Source organism: Mustelus asterias, chromosome 3 (genome assembly GCF_964213995.1).
Source record: "Mustelus asterias chromosome 3, sMusAst1.hap1.1, whole genome shotgun sequence".
In the NCBI taxonomy this organism is placed as follows: Eukaryota; Metazoa; Chordata; class Chondrichthyes; order Carcharhiniformes; family Triakidae; genus Mustelus; species Mustelus asterias.
Genome location: NC_135803.1, coordinates 33,802,394 through 33,820,608, shown reverse-complemented (window position 1 = coordinate 33,820,608; position 18,215 = coordinate 33,802,394). Strand labels below are relative to the sequence as shown.

The window sequence follows — 18,215 nt, the reverse complement described above, 5'->3', positions numbered from 1 at the left end:
CAAATCTGTTCAATATCAGTCAGGTGATTCCAAGGCAGAAAAACTGGACAATGAAGTCCGCAATCAAGACTATGGCCACATGCTCTTGGATATTTCCTTAGTGTTACAATAGTGATTCTTCTGATATTAACACCAAAGTGTAATTCCAGCATTACAACAGCATCTACACTTCAAAAGTATTTAATTAGCTACAAAGCTGTTTGGGACTTGAAAGACACTATATGAATACAAACTTCATCTACATGACATCAAAGTGAATAGCCAATTTGAATAGCACTGGAGTAGTTTTGAATGGTAAAAACGACTGATGAGAACACCTAGATGTCAAAACTCCTGACAGCCAGTTAAAGGATGAAAGTTTTACAAGTTTAGATTTAGTCAGAGTAAAATACTACCTCCTAACGCAACCCTCACCTCAGTGCAAGTGCCTTTATTGTGTTCAATTAACAATCCAATCAATGCCTCTCAATGATCATATAGTAACTACAATTGATACAGAATTAACGGTGGCGCCTGGCATACTCAGGATACCAAGATTTGAAACTAGCAAAAAGTAAACTCAAAAAATTCCCCGACTACCCTAAGCAAGAACTACTTGAGGATACCATCTGCTTCAAGGCCTGTAGAAAGGTAAGACATGCATATAGTCACAGTTCCGCTTTTAGCCAAAGGAACTGAGCAAGAGCATAGAAGGTCAATTTTCATTTAATGACTTGTTTAGAAAATTGCATTTTAGAAAGCAAGTATTAATCAGCATGATATCTTGGTTGTTGTAGATAGTGGCAAACAAGTAGGAAAATAAAGCAATAATTCACAGGAAGAGCTTGCCTTTTGTGCAATGTAAAAGAGTAAATGAAAAGGTGCAAACTCAGTTCTCAAATTCCAAGAAACATCACTTGCCAAACTCCTATTTTTCTGCTTCTGGTTTATCCTTGTGGTTAGTGGCGGATAAGAAAAAGCATTATTAAAATCCAAGTGATAGGCCTAAAAAATGCAAATTCCCAACAATTCAACTGTGCAGATGATGTCGCAAAAGCAAGAGCAATTGCAGAAAGCAAAGCAATTTGTGAAGACACAACAAATCCACAAACAGGTGTGACTCAGCAGATATATTTCAGAAATGGAAATGCACATCTTTGATTCAAAGTCTGAGATTTCCTCATTTTAAAGTCAATAAAAGCCTAATAGCACGTGCAATACAGAACAGTGCACAGCCAACCATCAATTATGTTTGCAGTATGCTTTTAATGCTTCAGCCAGCTAGACTAAAAAGTAAAATAAGGTCAGAACAGTAAAACATTTTTCAGTTTCTGCAATTCAGGCAGCAAGAAGCAAGGACCCATCATACTACTTGCCTGTGGCGGCGTTGGCGTAGAGCCTGATCTTCCTCCAGACATAATCTCTTCTGTGATGTCTTTCCCACCTTGGTTCGGATCCCTTATCCGGATCTAACAAGTAAAATATCCACAAAATAGATAGGTCAATCAAGCAACTTTCTTCCTTCAATATAGCTCTCTTCATTGTTTGAGTAAGGCTGATCTGCACACAAGGACATCAATGCAGGAATCAAGAATGTGTTAGTTTGAGAGCTCTACTTCACTGTGCTTGATCTCCCAACTGTATCAGGGTCTTGCTTTGGCCCTCCTTCAAAGCTGCCACTGCCTGTGTCGAAGAGCAAGGACCAAGGGATAGAACCAAAGAGAAGTGCCAGTTTAACCATCTCCAAGAATGTATTGAAATGGAGGAAAGAAATGAGGGATTTTTCGTAAGTAGTGAGAATTTCAAAGTATGAAAAACCATACCATAAGTCATTCATTTCTACTCATCCAACCAAAAAATAGATAAGACGGTACAAAAACAGGTAGAGTTTAGAAAACAGATAGCAAACACGTGCCAAGCAGATGCACACCCCCCCCCCCCCCCCCCTCCGGCACAATGAAGACTGCTCTATATAGTTATATTTTCATTCTACAAATTTAATTTTAATTTCTACAACAATCTCATAATATGTCCTTTGGACACAAACTATGCAAATCCCCCTGCCTGTGTACCTCTTGCTGGAGCTTTATAACATGTTTGAGCTCATTAGTGCTGTTCAATTGATGTTCAGTCTATTGAAAGCATATTTGTCTACCATTTATTATGAGCCATAAAGTGCCTCAGAATTTGCCTCCAATAGCACACCCCTGATATACATTTGCTGTCTAAAAAATTAGGCTATTCTCCCATTCCAGTTTCTTTGTGTAGTAATTGGAAGGTTGGGTGACCACCGGTTAATATTTAACAAACTGTAACAATTTATTTACAAACAGATACACACACACGCATTCTGGTTGCAAAAGTCCACACACTGCACCAAGATCCTCACATTCATTCCCCTTTGAGCTTTCGGGTCATGTGACCCTTCCAGTCAATCTACCCCCTCAAAGGGGCCAACTACTACATCCCTCCCCCTTTACGTCCCCTACGATACAATACATAAACAGTTTATAGAATTTAAAACATTAGTACTGAGAAACACTTAACAGTTTAAAAACTCAGTCATGGGACTCTCTCTGGGAGCAACATAGCTCCACTGGCTGAGGATCGACTGTGGAGGAAGCTTCTGTTGAAGCTCTCTCATTGTGCCAACCATGCAACATCAGATACTTAATCCTCAACAACATAGGGCTCCTATTAGTCTAGTACTTGACTGGCTGCGCTGTGACATTCAACAAGTCCAGAAAGTTTAAGGCCATTACAATCTCCTGTGGTATAGAGGGGGTAATGTGCTTTCAGGTAACAGAAGGCGACTTAATGTCTCTGCATGAGCATCTGGCTGACTTTTGAAGGTATATTCGTAGGCCAACAAGCACAGGTGTCCATTGTTGTATTCCACCAGAAGCAATTGGCGGAATCACTTTATCTCCCCTGAAAAGCTCTAAAAATAGCTTTGGGTCAGTGATGAGAGTAAAATGTCTCCCGTATATGTATCGATGAAACTTCTTGATGCCATAGCTAACAGCTAAGCTTTCCTTTTCTATCTGGGAGCATCCTCTTTCTGCATCTGATACGGTTCTTGATGTGTACCCAATGGGTGTCTTAGACCCATCATTCATTGTATGGGAGAACAGCCCCAACTTCATGCACTGATGCATCACAAGTACTATCTTCTTAGAGGGATCAAAATGCAGTTAACTAGGAGATTGAAGTGCCTACTTGACTTAGCTAAAAGTCTCTTTTTGTGGTGTTTACCAGCACCATCTTCGGCACTTCTTTAATAGTGCATGCAACAGTGCAAGTAATGTTGATAGATTTGGGGGGACCTACCATAATAGTTGACCATCCCAAGGAAGCATCAGAGTTCCGATGTTCCCTGGAGCCTCGCCTCCTTAAATCGCTCATTTTGTCCTCCAGTAGGTGTAACCTTTGAGAATCCACCGTACATCCAAGATAAGCCACTTTATTCGCTTGGAAGGTGCTCTTTTCTCCCTTCAGGCATTCTTGCTTCCTGGAACCTCTTTAAAACTTCATCCAAATTTGCCAAATGTTCCTCCTCAGTGGACCGTTATCAGAACATCATCCAAATAAATGACAATTCTGGGCAAACCTTGCATTAAACTCTCCACAGTTCACTAGAAGACGGCACAAGCTGATGAAACCCCAAACGATAGAAGTGTACACTGATACAGCCCTGTGTGTGTATTTATAGTGACATAAGCTCTTGATATGTTATCCGAGTTCTAATTGTTGGCAAACGTGGCTCATATCCAATTTGGTATACATCAGACACCCAGCCCAGCCAACTTTGCATACAAAACCCTCTATTTTGAGGATGGAGTACCTATCCAATTTCGCAGCCTGGTTTACCGACAGATTAGTCCCCACAGATACAGATGGTTTTGTATGGTTTAACTACAGGCACAATTGGAGCTGCCCACTCTCCAAATTATATGGGCCTGATGATGCCCAAGTCTTCCAGTCATTTTAGCTCCATTTCTACTAATGTGCAAGGCACCAAGTCTTATTCTAAAAAATCTGGGTGTAGCTTCCGGACCTACATGGATTCTAGCTTGCAATCTTTTAATCTTTCCCAGTTCCTCTTGGAATCCTTTTTGGTAGTTCCTAATAACCCCTTTGTCTATCTTAAAGATCTCCAGCCAGTTCAACGTAATCTCCTGGAGCCAATCATATCCCATTAAACCCGACATCACCATCAGTGGTAAGTGTGCCGACTGCTGTCTGTACCTCATAGGGGTTGCAGTTGTTCCTACCATCGTTATGGCTTCTCCAGTATACACAGCTAGTCTTGCTGTAGTGTTAATCAACTTCAGGAGTTGAACTCCTTTAAGATACTGATACATCTGCTCACTCACATGTCTACCTCCATCTTCGCTGGCCAGCAGTTTACTAACAATGCTACTGTGATGTGGGCTTCCTTGTCCGCTTCCACATTGTTTAACAACATAACTTTTTGTTCCCCCGCTGGACAATACTCCATATTGTGCACAAGGACAGGATTATTTACTTTGCTTCTATTAGGCTAGCCCTGCTTGCTTTTACATTTGTGCATTAAAATTACATTTTGTCCCTGCACCCAAAGCATTCTGCTCCTCTAAATATACACACTTTGATGTGGCTTCCCCCACATCAAAAGCAGTGTGTTACTCCTGGCTACTTAAGTCTTCAGTATTTAGTGATTCTTAATGGTCCTGCATTCAACTCACTGCTTGAGCTTGCTCCCGCCACCATTACTATTCGCAGTTTCCCTTCCTAACTGGTGGACCTCAATGCTTTGCTCGCTTTATAACTCTGAGGTGCCCTTCTCGGCACTCTATTGCTAGCGCCATTTCCAGTGCCTTCTTGAAAGTCAACTCAGACTTAGCCAACAGTTTATTTTGTATAGCTGCATTACTTGCACAGCATACCAATCGATCTCCTAACATGTTATTTAAAGCAAGTTGCAATGCTCTGCAATCTGCTTCAACATTGCTACGAAGACTGCAATGGTCCCCCCAGGGCCTACCCCATCAAGTTAAATTCATATCTTTGCAATGTTGCTGAGGTTTTAGGGTGGTAATGCCCCTTTGCAAGCGCAATGAGTTATGTCTGTGTCGGGAGCATCCTGGGACATTAAACTTCAGATCAAGATCTTGGTCTGGCACCCATATGCAGTATGTAAAATGACTTTCCTCTTATCTGCTTCCCCCCGCCAATTCCATTAACCTTGAAATAATATTCACGCCATTCTACACATTGCATGTGTGCACAGGCAGAGAGAGACAGGCACACAAGTACTTTCATGATGTTAACACTTCTAGCTCTGGAATTTACTCTGGCTGTAAAAGCCAGCGCTCTGCATCAAGATCCTTGTGCTCCCTTTGGGCAAGCAAGTCACATGACCCACCCAGTGTATGCCCATTAAAGGGATCAGCTATTACACACACTGATGGGGGGGATTTTTTTTTAATACTTTTTTTCTGTTTAGGAACATGGGAATTGCCATATGAAAAACGCTTCAGTCCATCTACCATCCAGAAAGTTGCATGATGAAGTAATGGTAGTTGTTCCTGCTTAATCATAGCAATCAAGAAACCAATTCGTCCACAACCAATCTAAACATGAGGCAAGAGAAACCGTAGTCAAAAGCTTTAGAAACCAAAGTTCCTGTCCCTCTTGATGCTAAAATTGCTATTCGTATCTCATTACCCAGATTCTGACTCAAAATATTAATTTATTTCAGAAAGTATCCAACTTGCATTTGAATTAACCTGTACTTTCCGCTTCTGTTGTAGTCATGGAGTTTTACAACCCTTGGAGAGGTCCTTTGACCCATCGTGAGAATGCCAGTCATCAGGTACCAATCTATTCTAACCCCATTTCCCATACTTGGCCCCCAGCGTTGTATGCTATGGCATTTCAAGTGCTCATCTAAATACTTTTTAAATGTTGTGAGAGTTCCCATCTCTACCACCCTTTCAGGCAGAGTGTTCCAGATTCCCACCACCCTCAGAGACAGGATCTACGGGCATTTAGAGGCAAGGACTGATTAGGGACAGTGAGCATGGCTTTGAGTGTGGAAAATCATGTCTCACGAATTTGATTGAGTTTTTTGAAGGGGTAACCAAAAAGGTAGACAAGGGCAATGCAGTCGACGTTGTCTACATGGACTTTAGCAGGGCTTTTGACAAGGTCGTGCATGGTAGATTGTTGCATAAGGTTAAATCTCACGGGATTCAGGATGATGTAGCCAATGGATACAAAATTGGCTTGCTGACAGAAGACAGAGGGTAGTTGTAGAGGGTTGTTTTTCAAACTGGAGGCCTGTGACCAGCAGTGTGCCTCTAGGATCGGTGCTGGGTCCACTGTTATTTGTCATTTATATTAATGGTTTGGATGAGAATTTAGGAGGCATGGTTAGTAAGTTTGCAGATAACACTGATTGGTGGCATAGTGGACAGTAAAAGAAGCTCTAGGATTGCAACAGGATTTTGATCAATTGGACCAGTGGACTGACAAATGGCAGTTGGAGTCGGTGATGCATTTTGGTAGATCCAACCAGGGCAGGACTTACTCAGTTAATGGTGGGGTGTTGGGGAGAGTTATAGAACAAAGATCTAGGAGTACAGGTTCATAGCTCCTTGGAAGTGGAATCACAGGTGGACAGGATGGTGAAGAAGGCACTCAGCAAGCTTGGTTTCATTGATCAAAACATTGAATACAGGAGTTGGACATCTTGTTGAAGTTGTACAAGACATTGGTAAGGCCACACTTGGAATACTGTGTGCAGTTCTGGTCATCCTATTATAGAAAGGATATTAAACTAGGAAGAGTTGATGATGAGAGTTAAAAGGAAAGGCTGGATAGACTGGGACCTTGTTCCCCTGGAGCGCAGGAGGCTTAGGGGTGATCTTATAGAGTTCTCCAAAATAATGAGGGGATAGATCAGATAGATAGTCAACATCTTTTCCCAAAGATAGGGGAGTCTAAAACGAGAGGCATAGGTTTAAGATGAGGGGGGAAGAGGGTCCAGAGGGGCAATCTTTTCACAGAGGATGGTGTGTTTCTGGAACGAGCTGTCAGAGATAGTAGCAGAAGTGGGTACAATTTTGTCTTTTAAAAAGCATTTAGGCAGTTACATGGGTAAATTGGTATAGGGTGATATGGGCCAAACGTGGGCAATTGGGACTAGCTTAATGGTTAAAAACTGGGTGACATGGACAAGTTAGGCTGAAGGGTCTGTTTCCATGCTGTAAACCTCTATGATTCTGGGTGAAAAGACTTTTCCTCACATCTCCTACCCCTTAACTTAAATCTATGACCCATGGTTATTGACCCCTCTGTTAAGTGGAAAAGTTCCTTCCTATCCACCGTGTATGCATGCCCCTCAATCTTATACACCTCAATCAGGTCCTTTCTTCAGCCTTCTCTGCTCCAACGAAAACAACCCCAGTCTATCTTGATAGCTGAAATGCTCCAGCCCAGGCAACATCCTAGTGAATCTCCTCTGCACCTTCCCTAGTACAATCACTTCTTTTCTACAGTGTGGCAATCAAAACGGCACACAGTACTCCAAGCTGTGGCCTAACCAGCATTATGCAGCTCCATCATAACCTCCCTACTCTTATATTCAATGCCTCATTTGAAGGCAAGTATCCCACATGCCTTCTTAACCACCTTATCCACGTGGCCTGCTGTCTTCAGAGATCTATGGACATGCACATCAAGGTCCCTCTGATCCGTTTCAATTCCAAGCGTTCGACCATTCCTTGTATATTCCCTTGCCTTGTTAGTCCTCCCAAAATGCATTCCCTCACATTTCTCGGGGTTAAATTCCATTTGTCACTCTTCTGCCCATCTAACCAGCCTGGAATTTAACGTGCTGCTCTTCACTATTTATCACCATCAATTTTTGTCATCTGCGAACTGACTTATCATACTTCCTACATTCACGTCCACATCATTAACGTACACTACAAACAAGGAACCCAGCACCGATCCCTATGGAGCACCATGGACATGGGCTTCCAGTCACAAAAATAACCGTTGACCTCTGCCTCCTAACACTAAGCCAATTTTAGATCTAGTTTGCGAAATTGCCCTGGATCCCATGGCCTCTTACCTTTTTCATCAGCCTCCCATGTGGGACCTTGTCAATGGCCTTACTGTAGTCTACGTAGACTACATCAACTATACTACCCTCATCTACACACCGAGTCAGTCACGTCTTCAAAAAATTCAATCAAATTTGTACGGCATGATCTCCCTTTGACAAAACGATGCTAACCTTGATTAATCTTTGCATCTACAAGTGAAGATTAATTCTGTCCCTCAGAATTTTTTCCAATAGTTTCCCTACCACTGAAGTTAAACTTACTAGCCTGTAATTTCCTGGTTTTTCTCTACTTCCCTTCTTAAATAACGTGTCCCTTGTTCATCCCATCCTGGAATAGTGCAGCTTCTACACCAACATCCTCAACATAGCTATACAATTTCCTGGTGAGAACAAACTTTTAGGGGCCAAGTTTGGGACGAAAACTGAGAATTTGAAGTCTAGTTAAGGCTAGCTGATTCTGGTAACTATCAAACAAGAATAAAATAAATAGGAGTAGGCCATTCAGTCCTTCCAGCCTACTCCAGCATTCAATGAGATCATGGCTAATTATCTACTTCAACACCATTTTCCTGCACTAACTCCATATCTCAATGATTCTAAATATTCAGAAATCTATCAAACTTACTCTTGAACATACTCAATGGCTCAGCCTCCACAGTCCTCTGGGGCAGAGAATTCCAGAGATTCACTATTTCCTCAGTGAAGAGATTCCTCCTCATCTCAGTCCTAAATAGCCTGCCCCTTATTCTAAAACTGTCCCCTGGTTCTAGATCCACCCAGCCAGGGGAAACATCCTTCCTGCACCTAACCTGTAAAATTTTGCATGTTTTAACGAGATCACTTCTCATTCTTCTAAACTCCAGAGAATAAAAGCCCGGACTATTTAATCATTCTGTATAGGTCAATCCATCCTTCCCAGGAATTAGCTTGGTGAACTTTTGTTGCACTCTGTGTGGCAAGACACCCTTTCTTTAGGTGAGGGGACCAAAACTGCACACAATACTCCAGGTGTGGACTCACCAAGGCTCCATATAATTGCAGTAAGGTATCTTTACTCCTATACTCAAATTCTCTTGAAATAAAGGTCAACATGCCATTTGCCTTATTAATTGCTTGCTGTACCTGCACGTTAGCTTTAAGTGACTCACAAACAAGGACACCCAAGTCCCTGTGAAGTTCAACACTTCCCGGCCTATCGTTTAAGAAATACTCTTTATTTTTTCTACCAAAGTGGATAACTTCACACATGCGCCACATTGTATGCCATCTGTCAAATACTTGCCCACAAACTTAGCCTTTCCAAAATGCCTTGAAGTGTCTTTGTATCCTCCCCACATGCGCAAACGCTGAACCAGATTCAATAATTAACACTATCAGAGAAGATATTGTAGCTATTAGTGTGAGCTATTGGCTCATTCAACCGCACCATGAAAATAACTTGCAGATCTAAATGCTTAAATTAACTGCTTGGCAAAATTTAATGTCAGAAGTGTATGTTTCAAACTCAGCCAATCAATGGTTAAGGATGACACACCTCCACTAGAGCTAAAAAATAGTTTCAGTTAACTTCACAATAGCCGATGTGGTTTTACTTGCAACTAGTATTGTGTATAAACCTAAAAACAAATTCATGATTGGTGCATAAGACTGCTGTAGGACAATTATTTATAAGCAGCTGATATCCAACACAGTTTTAGAAATCCTGAAGGGAAGCATCATAAAAATATAATATACACATACATTTCACGTCAGCAAAGACAAAACAGAATTTGAAAAGTGTATTTATTCCGAATGGAAACCAGTATTTTTCAGATTCGCTTCATGTACCAGTTCCATAACATCAGCTATCTGGCCCATTATATTAATATAACTGACAGTTCAATATTACTCGATGGACTACGCTGGGTCTACATTAGAGTACTGAATCCAAGCATAAACATGAAATCAAACGCCTCATATTTAGGATCTAGTCTGATGAATTTTCCTTTAGGCAAGTTTTCTTGCTCCTTCCTCTCCTCAAAGCTATAATTTTTCATATTGTATGCTTACTTGGCTTATTTTACTAAATAGGAGTTCAAATATAGACTCTTAACATTGTGAAACAGATTAAATAGACGACACTTACAAAATTTGGTATGTATTTTTGGTAAAGATGGTACAGTTATGTGTACACTGCTGCTAATATACTCCTTTACAGGCCTATAGGATGCCAACCACACTAGTACTTCAACCTGATGTAGCTCAATGATTGGTTTATAATATTTTTAACAATCACAAGAACATTCCATCCATCCCCTGTCCTGCTCTTCTTGTATCAAACCACTTCAAATGACAATTTATATGTTGGAAAACTTCAAGATCACCCCAGGCGAGAAAATGGAAGCTAGTAGAATGGAGATTCAAACACTGACAAGAGATTGGAGGCAGAATATAAAATATATAATTCAGGTATACAATACACATGTTCTAGTGGTAACAGAGACCTGTGCAAAAAGCAAGATTGGGTACTAATTATTTCTGGATACAAGGAGTTCAGGAAAGATAAGAATGAAAGGAAAGAGAGGGTGCAATAGCAGTATTGATTAAAGAGAATGTTGCAGTACTGGAGGCCACATGTCCTGGAGAGTCAAGGACCGAATCTATATGGTTAGAGGAATAGAGATGACATTACACTATTAGATTAATTCTACAGTTCCCCAACTGGTGGGGAAGATTTAGCACAAATTCATAGTGAAATTAGTGAGGTGCAAGTAGTAGAGAGTAGTGAGAATGGGAAACTTTATCATAATAATAGACTAGGGTAGTAAAAATGTACTGCGATAGTAATAGCATAAAGGCCAGAGAGGAAGAATTATTTCTGAAGTGTGGTCAGCAGAATTTTCTTGATTAGTACATTTCCAACAAAGGGGCATTGCATGCAGTTGGGGAACATTAAGACAACAGTGTCATAGGATAGGATTTAGATTATCTATGGAAAAGGAAAAAGAGCTATCTGATTTTAAAAAACTGGATGGCCAATTTCAGTAAATGGGCCTATTCTGGATAAATTGGAATGAAAGATTAGCAGGCAGAACTCCATGGGCTGCCTTTAAAGAACAGATAACTAGGCGCAGTCAATGTAAGCTCCCACAAGGAGGTGGTCAGAGTTCCCAGGACGATGGGAGAGATAGAAAATAAGAGGAAGCAGGAAAAAGATGCATATGGGTTCCGATTGGCTTGAAACTCTAACGCTGTTTCTCTCTCCACAGATACTGCCTCACCTCTGAGCATTTCTAGCATTTTCTTTATTTATTCCAGATTTCCCAGGTCTGCAAAATTCAGCTTATCGATGTACATGACAGATGTCAGGTTGATTGTACAAATGACAACCAGGCTCAAAAGGAAGATTCAAAGAGGAAATGAAAAAGGAATAAAAGCAGCAAAGAGAGAATATGAAAAAGGACTGACAGTTAACATGAAAAGGATTTCAAAAGTCTTCTGTGAGCAGATAAATAGTAAAAGCGTAGTAAGAGGGAGTGACCCGATTTAGGGACCAAAAAGGGGATGATGTGCATGGACAGCAGACAGCATGACTGAGGTACTAATACGAGTACTCTGCATCCACCTCTACCATGGGTGAAGATGCTTCCAAGTTCAATAAAAGAGGTGGTAATTGAGATACAAGATTTGCTAAAGATTAATAAAGCAGGGTTATCAGATGGCTCGCTGTAATAAAGTTGATATATCACTGGCACCGAACAGAATGCATCCGAGGATACAGAGAGAATCAAGGGTGAAAATTGCAGGTGGGTATTTCAAAATTGGCCATAAGCTTCCAATCCTCTTTGGATATAGGGTGGTACAAGAGGACTGGAGAATTGCAACTGTTACACCGTTGTTCAAAAAAAGGTTATAAAGATAAACCCAGCAACTAGAAGCAGGTCAAGGATTATTCAGCCAACAGATTCTTAGCTATCCAGTCGTCGAGATATTTCACTTCTCTTACTCATCAACGTCCTCAGGAAATACACACTCTTTAGCATACAGGGAAGGTTGTATGCCATGACAACATCCTGGCTGTAGTACTGAAGACCTGTGCTCCAGAATTAGCCGTGCCCCTAGCTTGACTGTACCAGTACAGCTACAATATCAATCCAATAATATTAAAAAATCATTCAGCTATCCGCAATCTTATCAAATGGCAGATCAGATTTGAGGGGCCAAATGGCCTACTCTAGCTGTTCAGTTGTACACTTGTATGTAGGTAAATAGGTTACTGCCACAAAGAAGAAAAATGTTAATACGAGGACACAAATTCAGATTTAACCCAAAAGGCCAGAAGAATTTTCTTCAAAGATTTATTAGAATTTGGGATGCTTTGCCACAACTGAAAGTCAATTAGTATATTCAAAAGGGAATTACAAACATTCATGGCAAAATATCAAGGGTAAATGGAATCAGTTTGGAGCTCATTATCAGCACAAGCACAGCAGACCAAACAGTCTCTGGTACAGCAATGGTTTCCACTTCACACAGCATTAAACTCATTTTGAATCTTGCCCAAGTGGGAACACAATTGGAAGAATCAAAATCATGGTCTCAAGCCCTACTGCAGGAATTGAGCATGTTCCAAGCTGATACTGCTCCACAGTACTACAGTGATTTGAGTGAGTATTGCATAAGCAGAGGTGTCATCTTTCAGATGAAATATTGAGCTGAAATCCTGTCTGTCTGCACAGGTAGATGGACAAGAATCCATGGCACTAGTCGACGGGTAGCATAAACCATCATAAAAAAAACCCAGAAAACACACAAGTCCAGAATTTGCTGGGAAATATATTTGTATATCACTGTTGGTGCATGAAGAGGAGAGAGATTTGTAGCAGGGACAAGAAATGCCAAGAGTTCCGAAACACCAAAAATCGCTTCTGCTCCCCTGTTAATCTTGCAAAAAACATAACTCGCAGTCAATCCAACCATAACTTAAGGAATTGCTGCATTTGTGCTATTATTAGATTTTAAATGATGCAGATCTGTGTTCCTGCAATGTTGCATAATGTCTCCAGTCCTGAAAGGAATCAACAGTCTCATCCCTGCAGATGATAAATTGCTCCTGGGTGCATTTTAATTTCCTACTATCCTCTATCAACTCAATCTTTCTCTGTCTAATTTTACTTAAATTTACCCCATTTTCTTCTCTGGGGTTCCTTTTTATTTTTAATCATCTCCAAATTGGTTAGAGATAAACTATTGGTTCCGATGATAAAGAGATCACAGATGCTCCAGTGACCTTACCACATCATTAACTTGTATTTCCAGCAAAAGTGAGGTGCAAAGAATGAAAGGGTAAAGCAAAAATCCAACTTGTAGCATGCCACAAGATGCCCTGCTCCAGTTGGTTCAGGGCCATTAAACTGAACAGTTATCATGAAATTATGTATAAATTGGCTACATCTTTGCCTGGGTTAGTGATGATATTTCAGATCTTTGGGAAATCCTGAGGACAATATAAAGTTCTTTCCAAGTAAGTAGAGCTGCTAAGAGTTAAGCTAGAGCAACTATTATTTGAATTCAAAACTGTGAATTATTATATCAAAGATTAAATAAAATCAGTTAATACTTTTGCTAACAATAATACTTCAAGTGCTAAATTCTTGCTTGAGGGCCTTTTCTGGACTTAAAAGAAATGAAGCGCCTTTACGTAGTAAGACAGAGGTCAAACAAAATTGGAACTGTACATTACTCTACAAGGCAACACAGTGGAGTATTCACACCTAGTATCCAATATGTTCGCGTATAACAGCAGTCAATTTTAAAGAAATGTACCAAAAATGGTTAATTTCCATTCCAAACATCGCACTGAAAATCTAAGTTTGCACAAACTACTTTTGTCAGTAAATCAACACCTGTAAATCAGACTTCATTCATGACATGAATCTGTAATTGCCCACCAAAAGAACAGGTGATTTAGAATGGTAATTTAGCAGCAGACCTACCTGTTTACGTTCTCTTTTTGGAGGCATTTGTGGCTGTGTTGGATTTATCATAACAGTGGCAGATGCCACTGGTGTAGAATACGGTTGCACTCCTTGTGTTGCTGGATAATAGGTTCCTGAAGAGACAAAATTTCAACAATATTAAGGGAAGATTGTCTGCCTGTTGCAAGGTTAACCTCTGATGACTGCTTTTAAAAATTGCTACTTCATCACATTAACTTTACATAGATAACCAAATGAAAGCAATACAAGTATTCTCTCCACTCCTCTTACCAAGTCATGCAATTAGGTCTATTTCCCAAATATATGTCTCAATCTTCAAAACATACTTTCCTAAATTTTCATCTCCTCCAAATCCAAAGAGGATCCAATCTCCGTGCCCTTACTTTCTTTGAGCACTCACTATTCTCTGAAATGCAATTTTTTTTAAAGAGCAAATCTTCACACCCCCATTGTGTTTTACCCTTTGGGAAATAGTGGTGGAGAATAGAAGGATTTCCAAGCTGATTATTATCCTGTTGAACGCTCCTTCCGTGGCCAATAGGTTCTGGTGCTGGACTCGAACATAACCGCAATAGAACAAGCTGCCCTAATTCACTACTACAAGTCCAGGTGTGGAATTGTATGAACTAAGCAGTAGCATGCTGGGAAAATTGGTCAACTATTTGTTACAATATAAAGAACGGCTGACCAAAGCCATTTCAAAATGCCAGACCCTTGTAAGAGTTAATAAGGTTGTATGAGTAAATAAAACAAGATAAGATCAGGGAGGAAGGAGTCACCGACCTTCTTCTGTTCCATCAAAGGACAAGATAAGGGTACGAATAATGGGACAACTAGTTCTGGAAGGTCAGCAAGTTAAAACCTGATTATTGATATTGCTCACGATTCTATTACTAATTGAATTCCTGAATATGCTCTGGTCACGAAAACTGATAATGATTATGTATAAATACTGAACAGTTTCTCTGTGTAAGCGCGGACTTGTGGAAGAATCAGCAGTTGAACCAACTGCTCTCTGAACTCAAGTTTTCAGCCAAAACTGCATGCAGTTATTCGTAAATAAATGCTTGTTATATTGTCAGAATGAATTTTGTTTGAGTCTTTATATCACAGTCAAGAAGCAGGAAAATTTCCACTTCAACACAGGGAAGTACTTCAGAAATTATATCAGTTTTCAGTTAGCAATATATTTGGAATTATATTATCCACAGGAGACAAATAATTGGTAGAATTGACACTTCAAGTTTTAAAAAAAAGTTGCATTTTGGACAAGCCTCTCCCTTCGTAGCTCCTATATGCGGATGCTAAATTTATCTGCCTGCAACAATAGTGTGTTATAGTAGAGGCACAAGCAAACATTTTGCTATTAGCTTTCTTGTCTCACCCAAGGCTTTGATTGCTTGTATTACCCACTATTACTGGGCACCCTCCAGCACACAGCTAAAATGGTGACTGATCACTTGCATGTGACTATTAATGGCACATTATTCCACAAATTTCTTAAAACAGGAAGCTACCAACATCAAACAGCTAAATGGTGATCAGGACAGAGAAAACATAACCATTTTCATCGTCCTAACTCAGGATACCAAGTCTGTAGTACACTCAGTGGCTGATTAATTAACACCTTCACAGACTATGGACACAATCCAGGCCCTCATGATCTGCAATCGCATATTTAGTGAATAGGATAACAGCCATTTTAAGTGGACTCATCCTAACCGGTTGCTAATTTAGTTTTTACATTTGAACACACCAATGGCCTAATTTTGATCTGTTACAAACATCAAAACATGTTGCGCATGAATAACATAAAATCTACCTCCAAGTGATAAGCATTTTTAAATACAAACTAATATTTAATGATTTTGTAGTACAGTAGCATTTAGCTCCTAGTGCTCGAGAACTTGCCAGCTGGAGATTTTTCAGGGTGTAAATAGTAGAATAGATAAGGGTGAACCATTAGATGTGATGTAGTTGGATTTTCAGAAAGCCCTTGATAAAGTCCTTAATCAGAGGTTAATGTGCAAAATTAAAGCACATGGGATTGGGGGCAATATATTGTCATGGATTGAGAATTATTTAGCAGAAAGGAAACACGAATAGGAATAAATGGGTCCTTTTTCGGAGCAGCAGGCAGCGATTAGTGAGGTCCCGCAGGGATCAGTACTTGGGCTCAGCTATTCATAACATATATCAATAATTTGGATGAGGGAACCAAAAGCAATAGTTCCAAGTTTGCTGGCGACACAAAACTTGATGGGGAGGATGTTAAGAGGCTTCAAGGTGATTTAGACAAGTTGAGTGAGTGGCCAAATACATGACAAATGCACTATAATGTGGCTCAATGTGAAGTTATCCATTATGGATGGAGAAACATAATGGCAGAATATTATTTAAACGGTGATAAGATTGGGAAAAGTTAATGTACAAGGGACTTGGGTGTCCTTGTACACCAGTTACTGAAAGCAAGCGTGCAAGTACAGCAAGCAGTTAGGAAGGAAAAGGCATGTTGGTATTCATTGCAAGAGGATTTGAGTACAGTAGCAGCTGTACAGGGCCTTGGTGACACCACACACGTAGTGTGTGCATTTTTATCTCCATATCCAAGAACTTGCCATAAAGAGTGTGCAGCAAAGGTTCAGACTGATTCCTAATATGGCAGGATTGTTATACAAGGAGAGATTGGGTCGACTGGGCCTGTATTCACAAGAATTTAGAAGAATGAGAGGTAATCTAATTGAAATATATAAAATTCTGATGGGGTTGGTCAGACTGGATGTAATGTTGTTGTTTTCTCTGGCTGGAGGATGGGGGGAGGGGAGGGTCCTACAACAAGGGGTCACAGTCTCACGATATGAAGTAGGCCATTTGGAGAAACGTCTTCAATCAAGACAGTGATGAACCTGTGGAATTGTCTATCACAGAAGACTGTGGAGACTAAGTCACTGAATATATTTAAGAAAAGAAACAGATTTCTAGACTCTTAACAGTGTCAAGCAGTAAGACAGCGGTGTTGAGATACTGGATCAGCCATAGAATAGAATCCTTACAGTGCAGGAGGCCATTCAGCCCACTGAGCCTTCACCGACAACAATCACACCCAGGTCCTATCCCTGTAACACCACATATTTACCTTGCTAATTCTCCAGACAGTAAGGGGCAATTTAATATGGCCAATCCACTTAACCCACACATCTTTGGACTGTGGGAGGAAACTGGAGCACCCAGAGGAAACCCATGCAAACACAAAGCCGTGCAGACACGGGGAGAATGCGCAAACTCCACATAGTCACCCAAGGCCAGAATTGAACCCGAATCCCTGGCGTTGTGAGGTAGCAGCGCTAACCACTGTGCCACTCAATGACCATAATGAATGGTGGAGCAGGCTCGAAGGGCTGAATGGCCTATTCCTGTTCCTATTTTCTAGGATTCTATGAAACCCAATTCTCAGTATACTGTTAATTTGAAATACAGTTATCTCAGCCATAATGACAATCTCATCCAAGATCTTTTATATATGTGGAAGCGTACAAGGTTTTAGAAGTTGAATAATCTCATTTAATGTTTAAAAGCGCAGTGCAGCATACATGTATACAGACAAAAGTTGTAAATCCTATAAGGCTACCTTTTCATGAATAAAAAAAGTCCAATCCAAATGGATGGACACCTGCTCCATCTCAATAGCTCTGACAAAGCAAGTGTAAACATCAATAAACAGTCTTTATATCAGAAACTCTTATATCAGGTTATTAATAAAAATTCAAACAAAATTACAAAAAGTTGTGCCTGAATTAGGTTTGGCAGATGTTTGAAGTCATAAATAAAGTGATATTTGCATGTTTTAGTCTGGAAACCAATATTTGAAGCACAAACTGTGAATGCCTGTACTCATTTTGTCCATTAAATACTACAAAATGTGAGGCGAAAAGCATACTTCAAATGCAGTCACAGAACCTGCACTAGCCATACCAAATCAATTACACATATCCAGTACAAATAATCTAAGCAAGAAATCATTAGTGTGAGGCACAAACAAGTTAAAAGTAAGCATGACTCAAAAGCTGAAACTTCATTACAAGTCAGCCACATTCAAGTACAATTTACTATTGGCACTTGCAAACCACCTTAATATAAACATT

At 40.2% G+C, this 18,215-nt stretch overlaps 1 protein-coding gene across 40 annotated transcripts in view; it reads right to left on the bottom strand.

Moving 5' to 3' along the window:
• LOC144489182 (eukaryotic translation initiation factor 4 gamma 1-like) overlaps positions 1-18,215 on the bottom strand; it is a 120,688-nt gene that overhangs the window by 60,088 nt on the left and 42,385 nt on the right. For all 40 annotated transcript variants that reach the window (XM_078207054.1, XM_078207057.1, XM_078207129.1 and 37 more), the window contains 2 exons: positions 14,071-14,186; positions 1,356-1,448 (listed from right to left, as the gene is read on the bottom strand). In XM_078207054.1, coding sequence (XP_078063180.1) covers positions 1,356-1,448; positions 14,071-14,186 — 209 coding nt within the window. The remainder of the gene's footprint in view (positions 1-1,355; positions 1,449-14,070; positions 14,187-18,215) is intronic.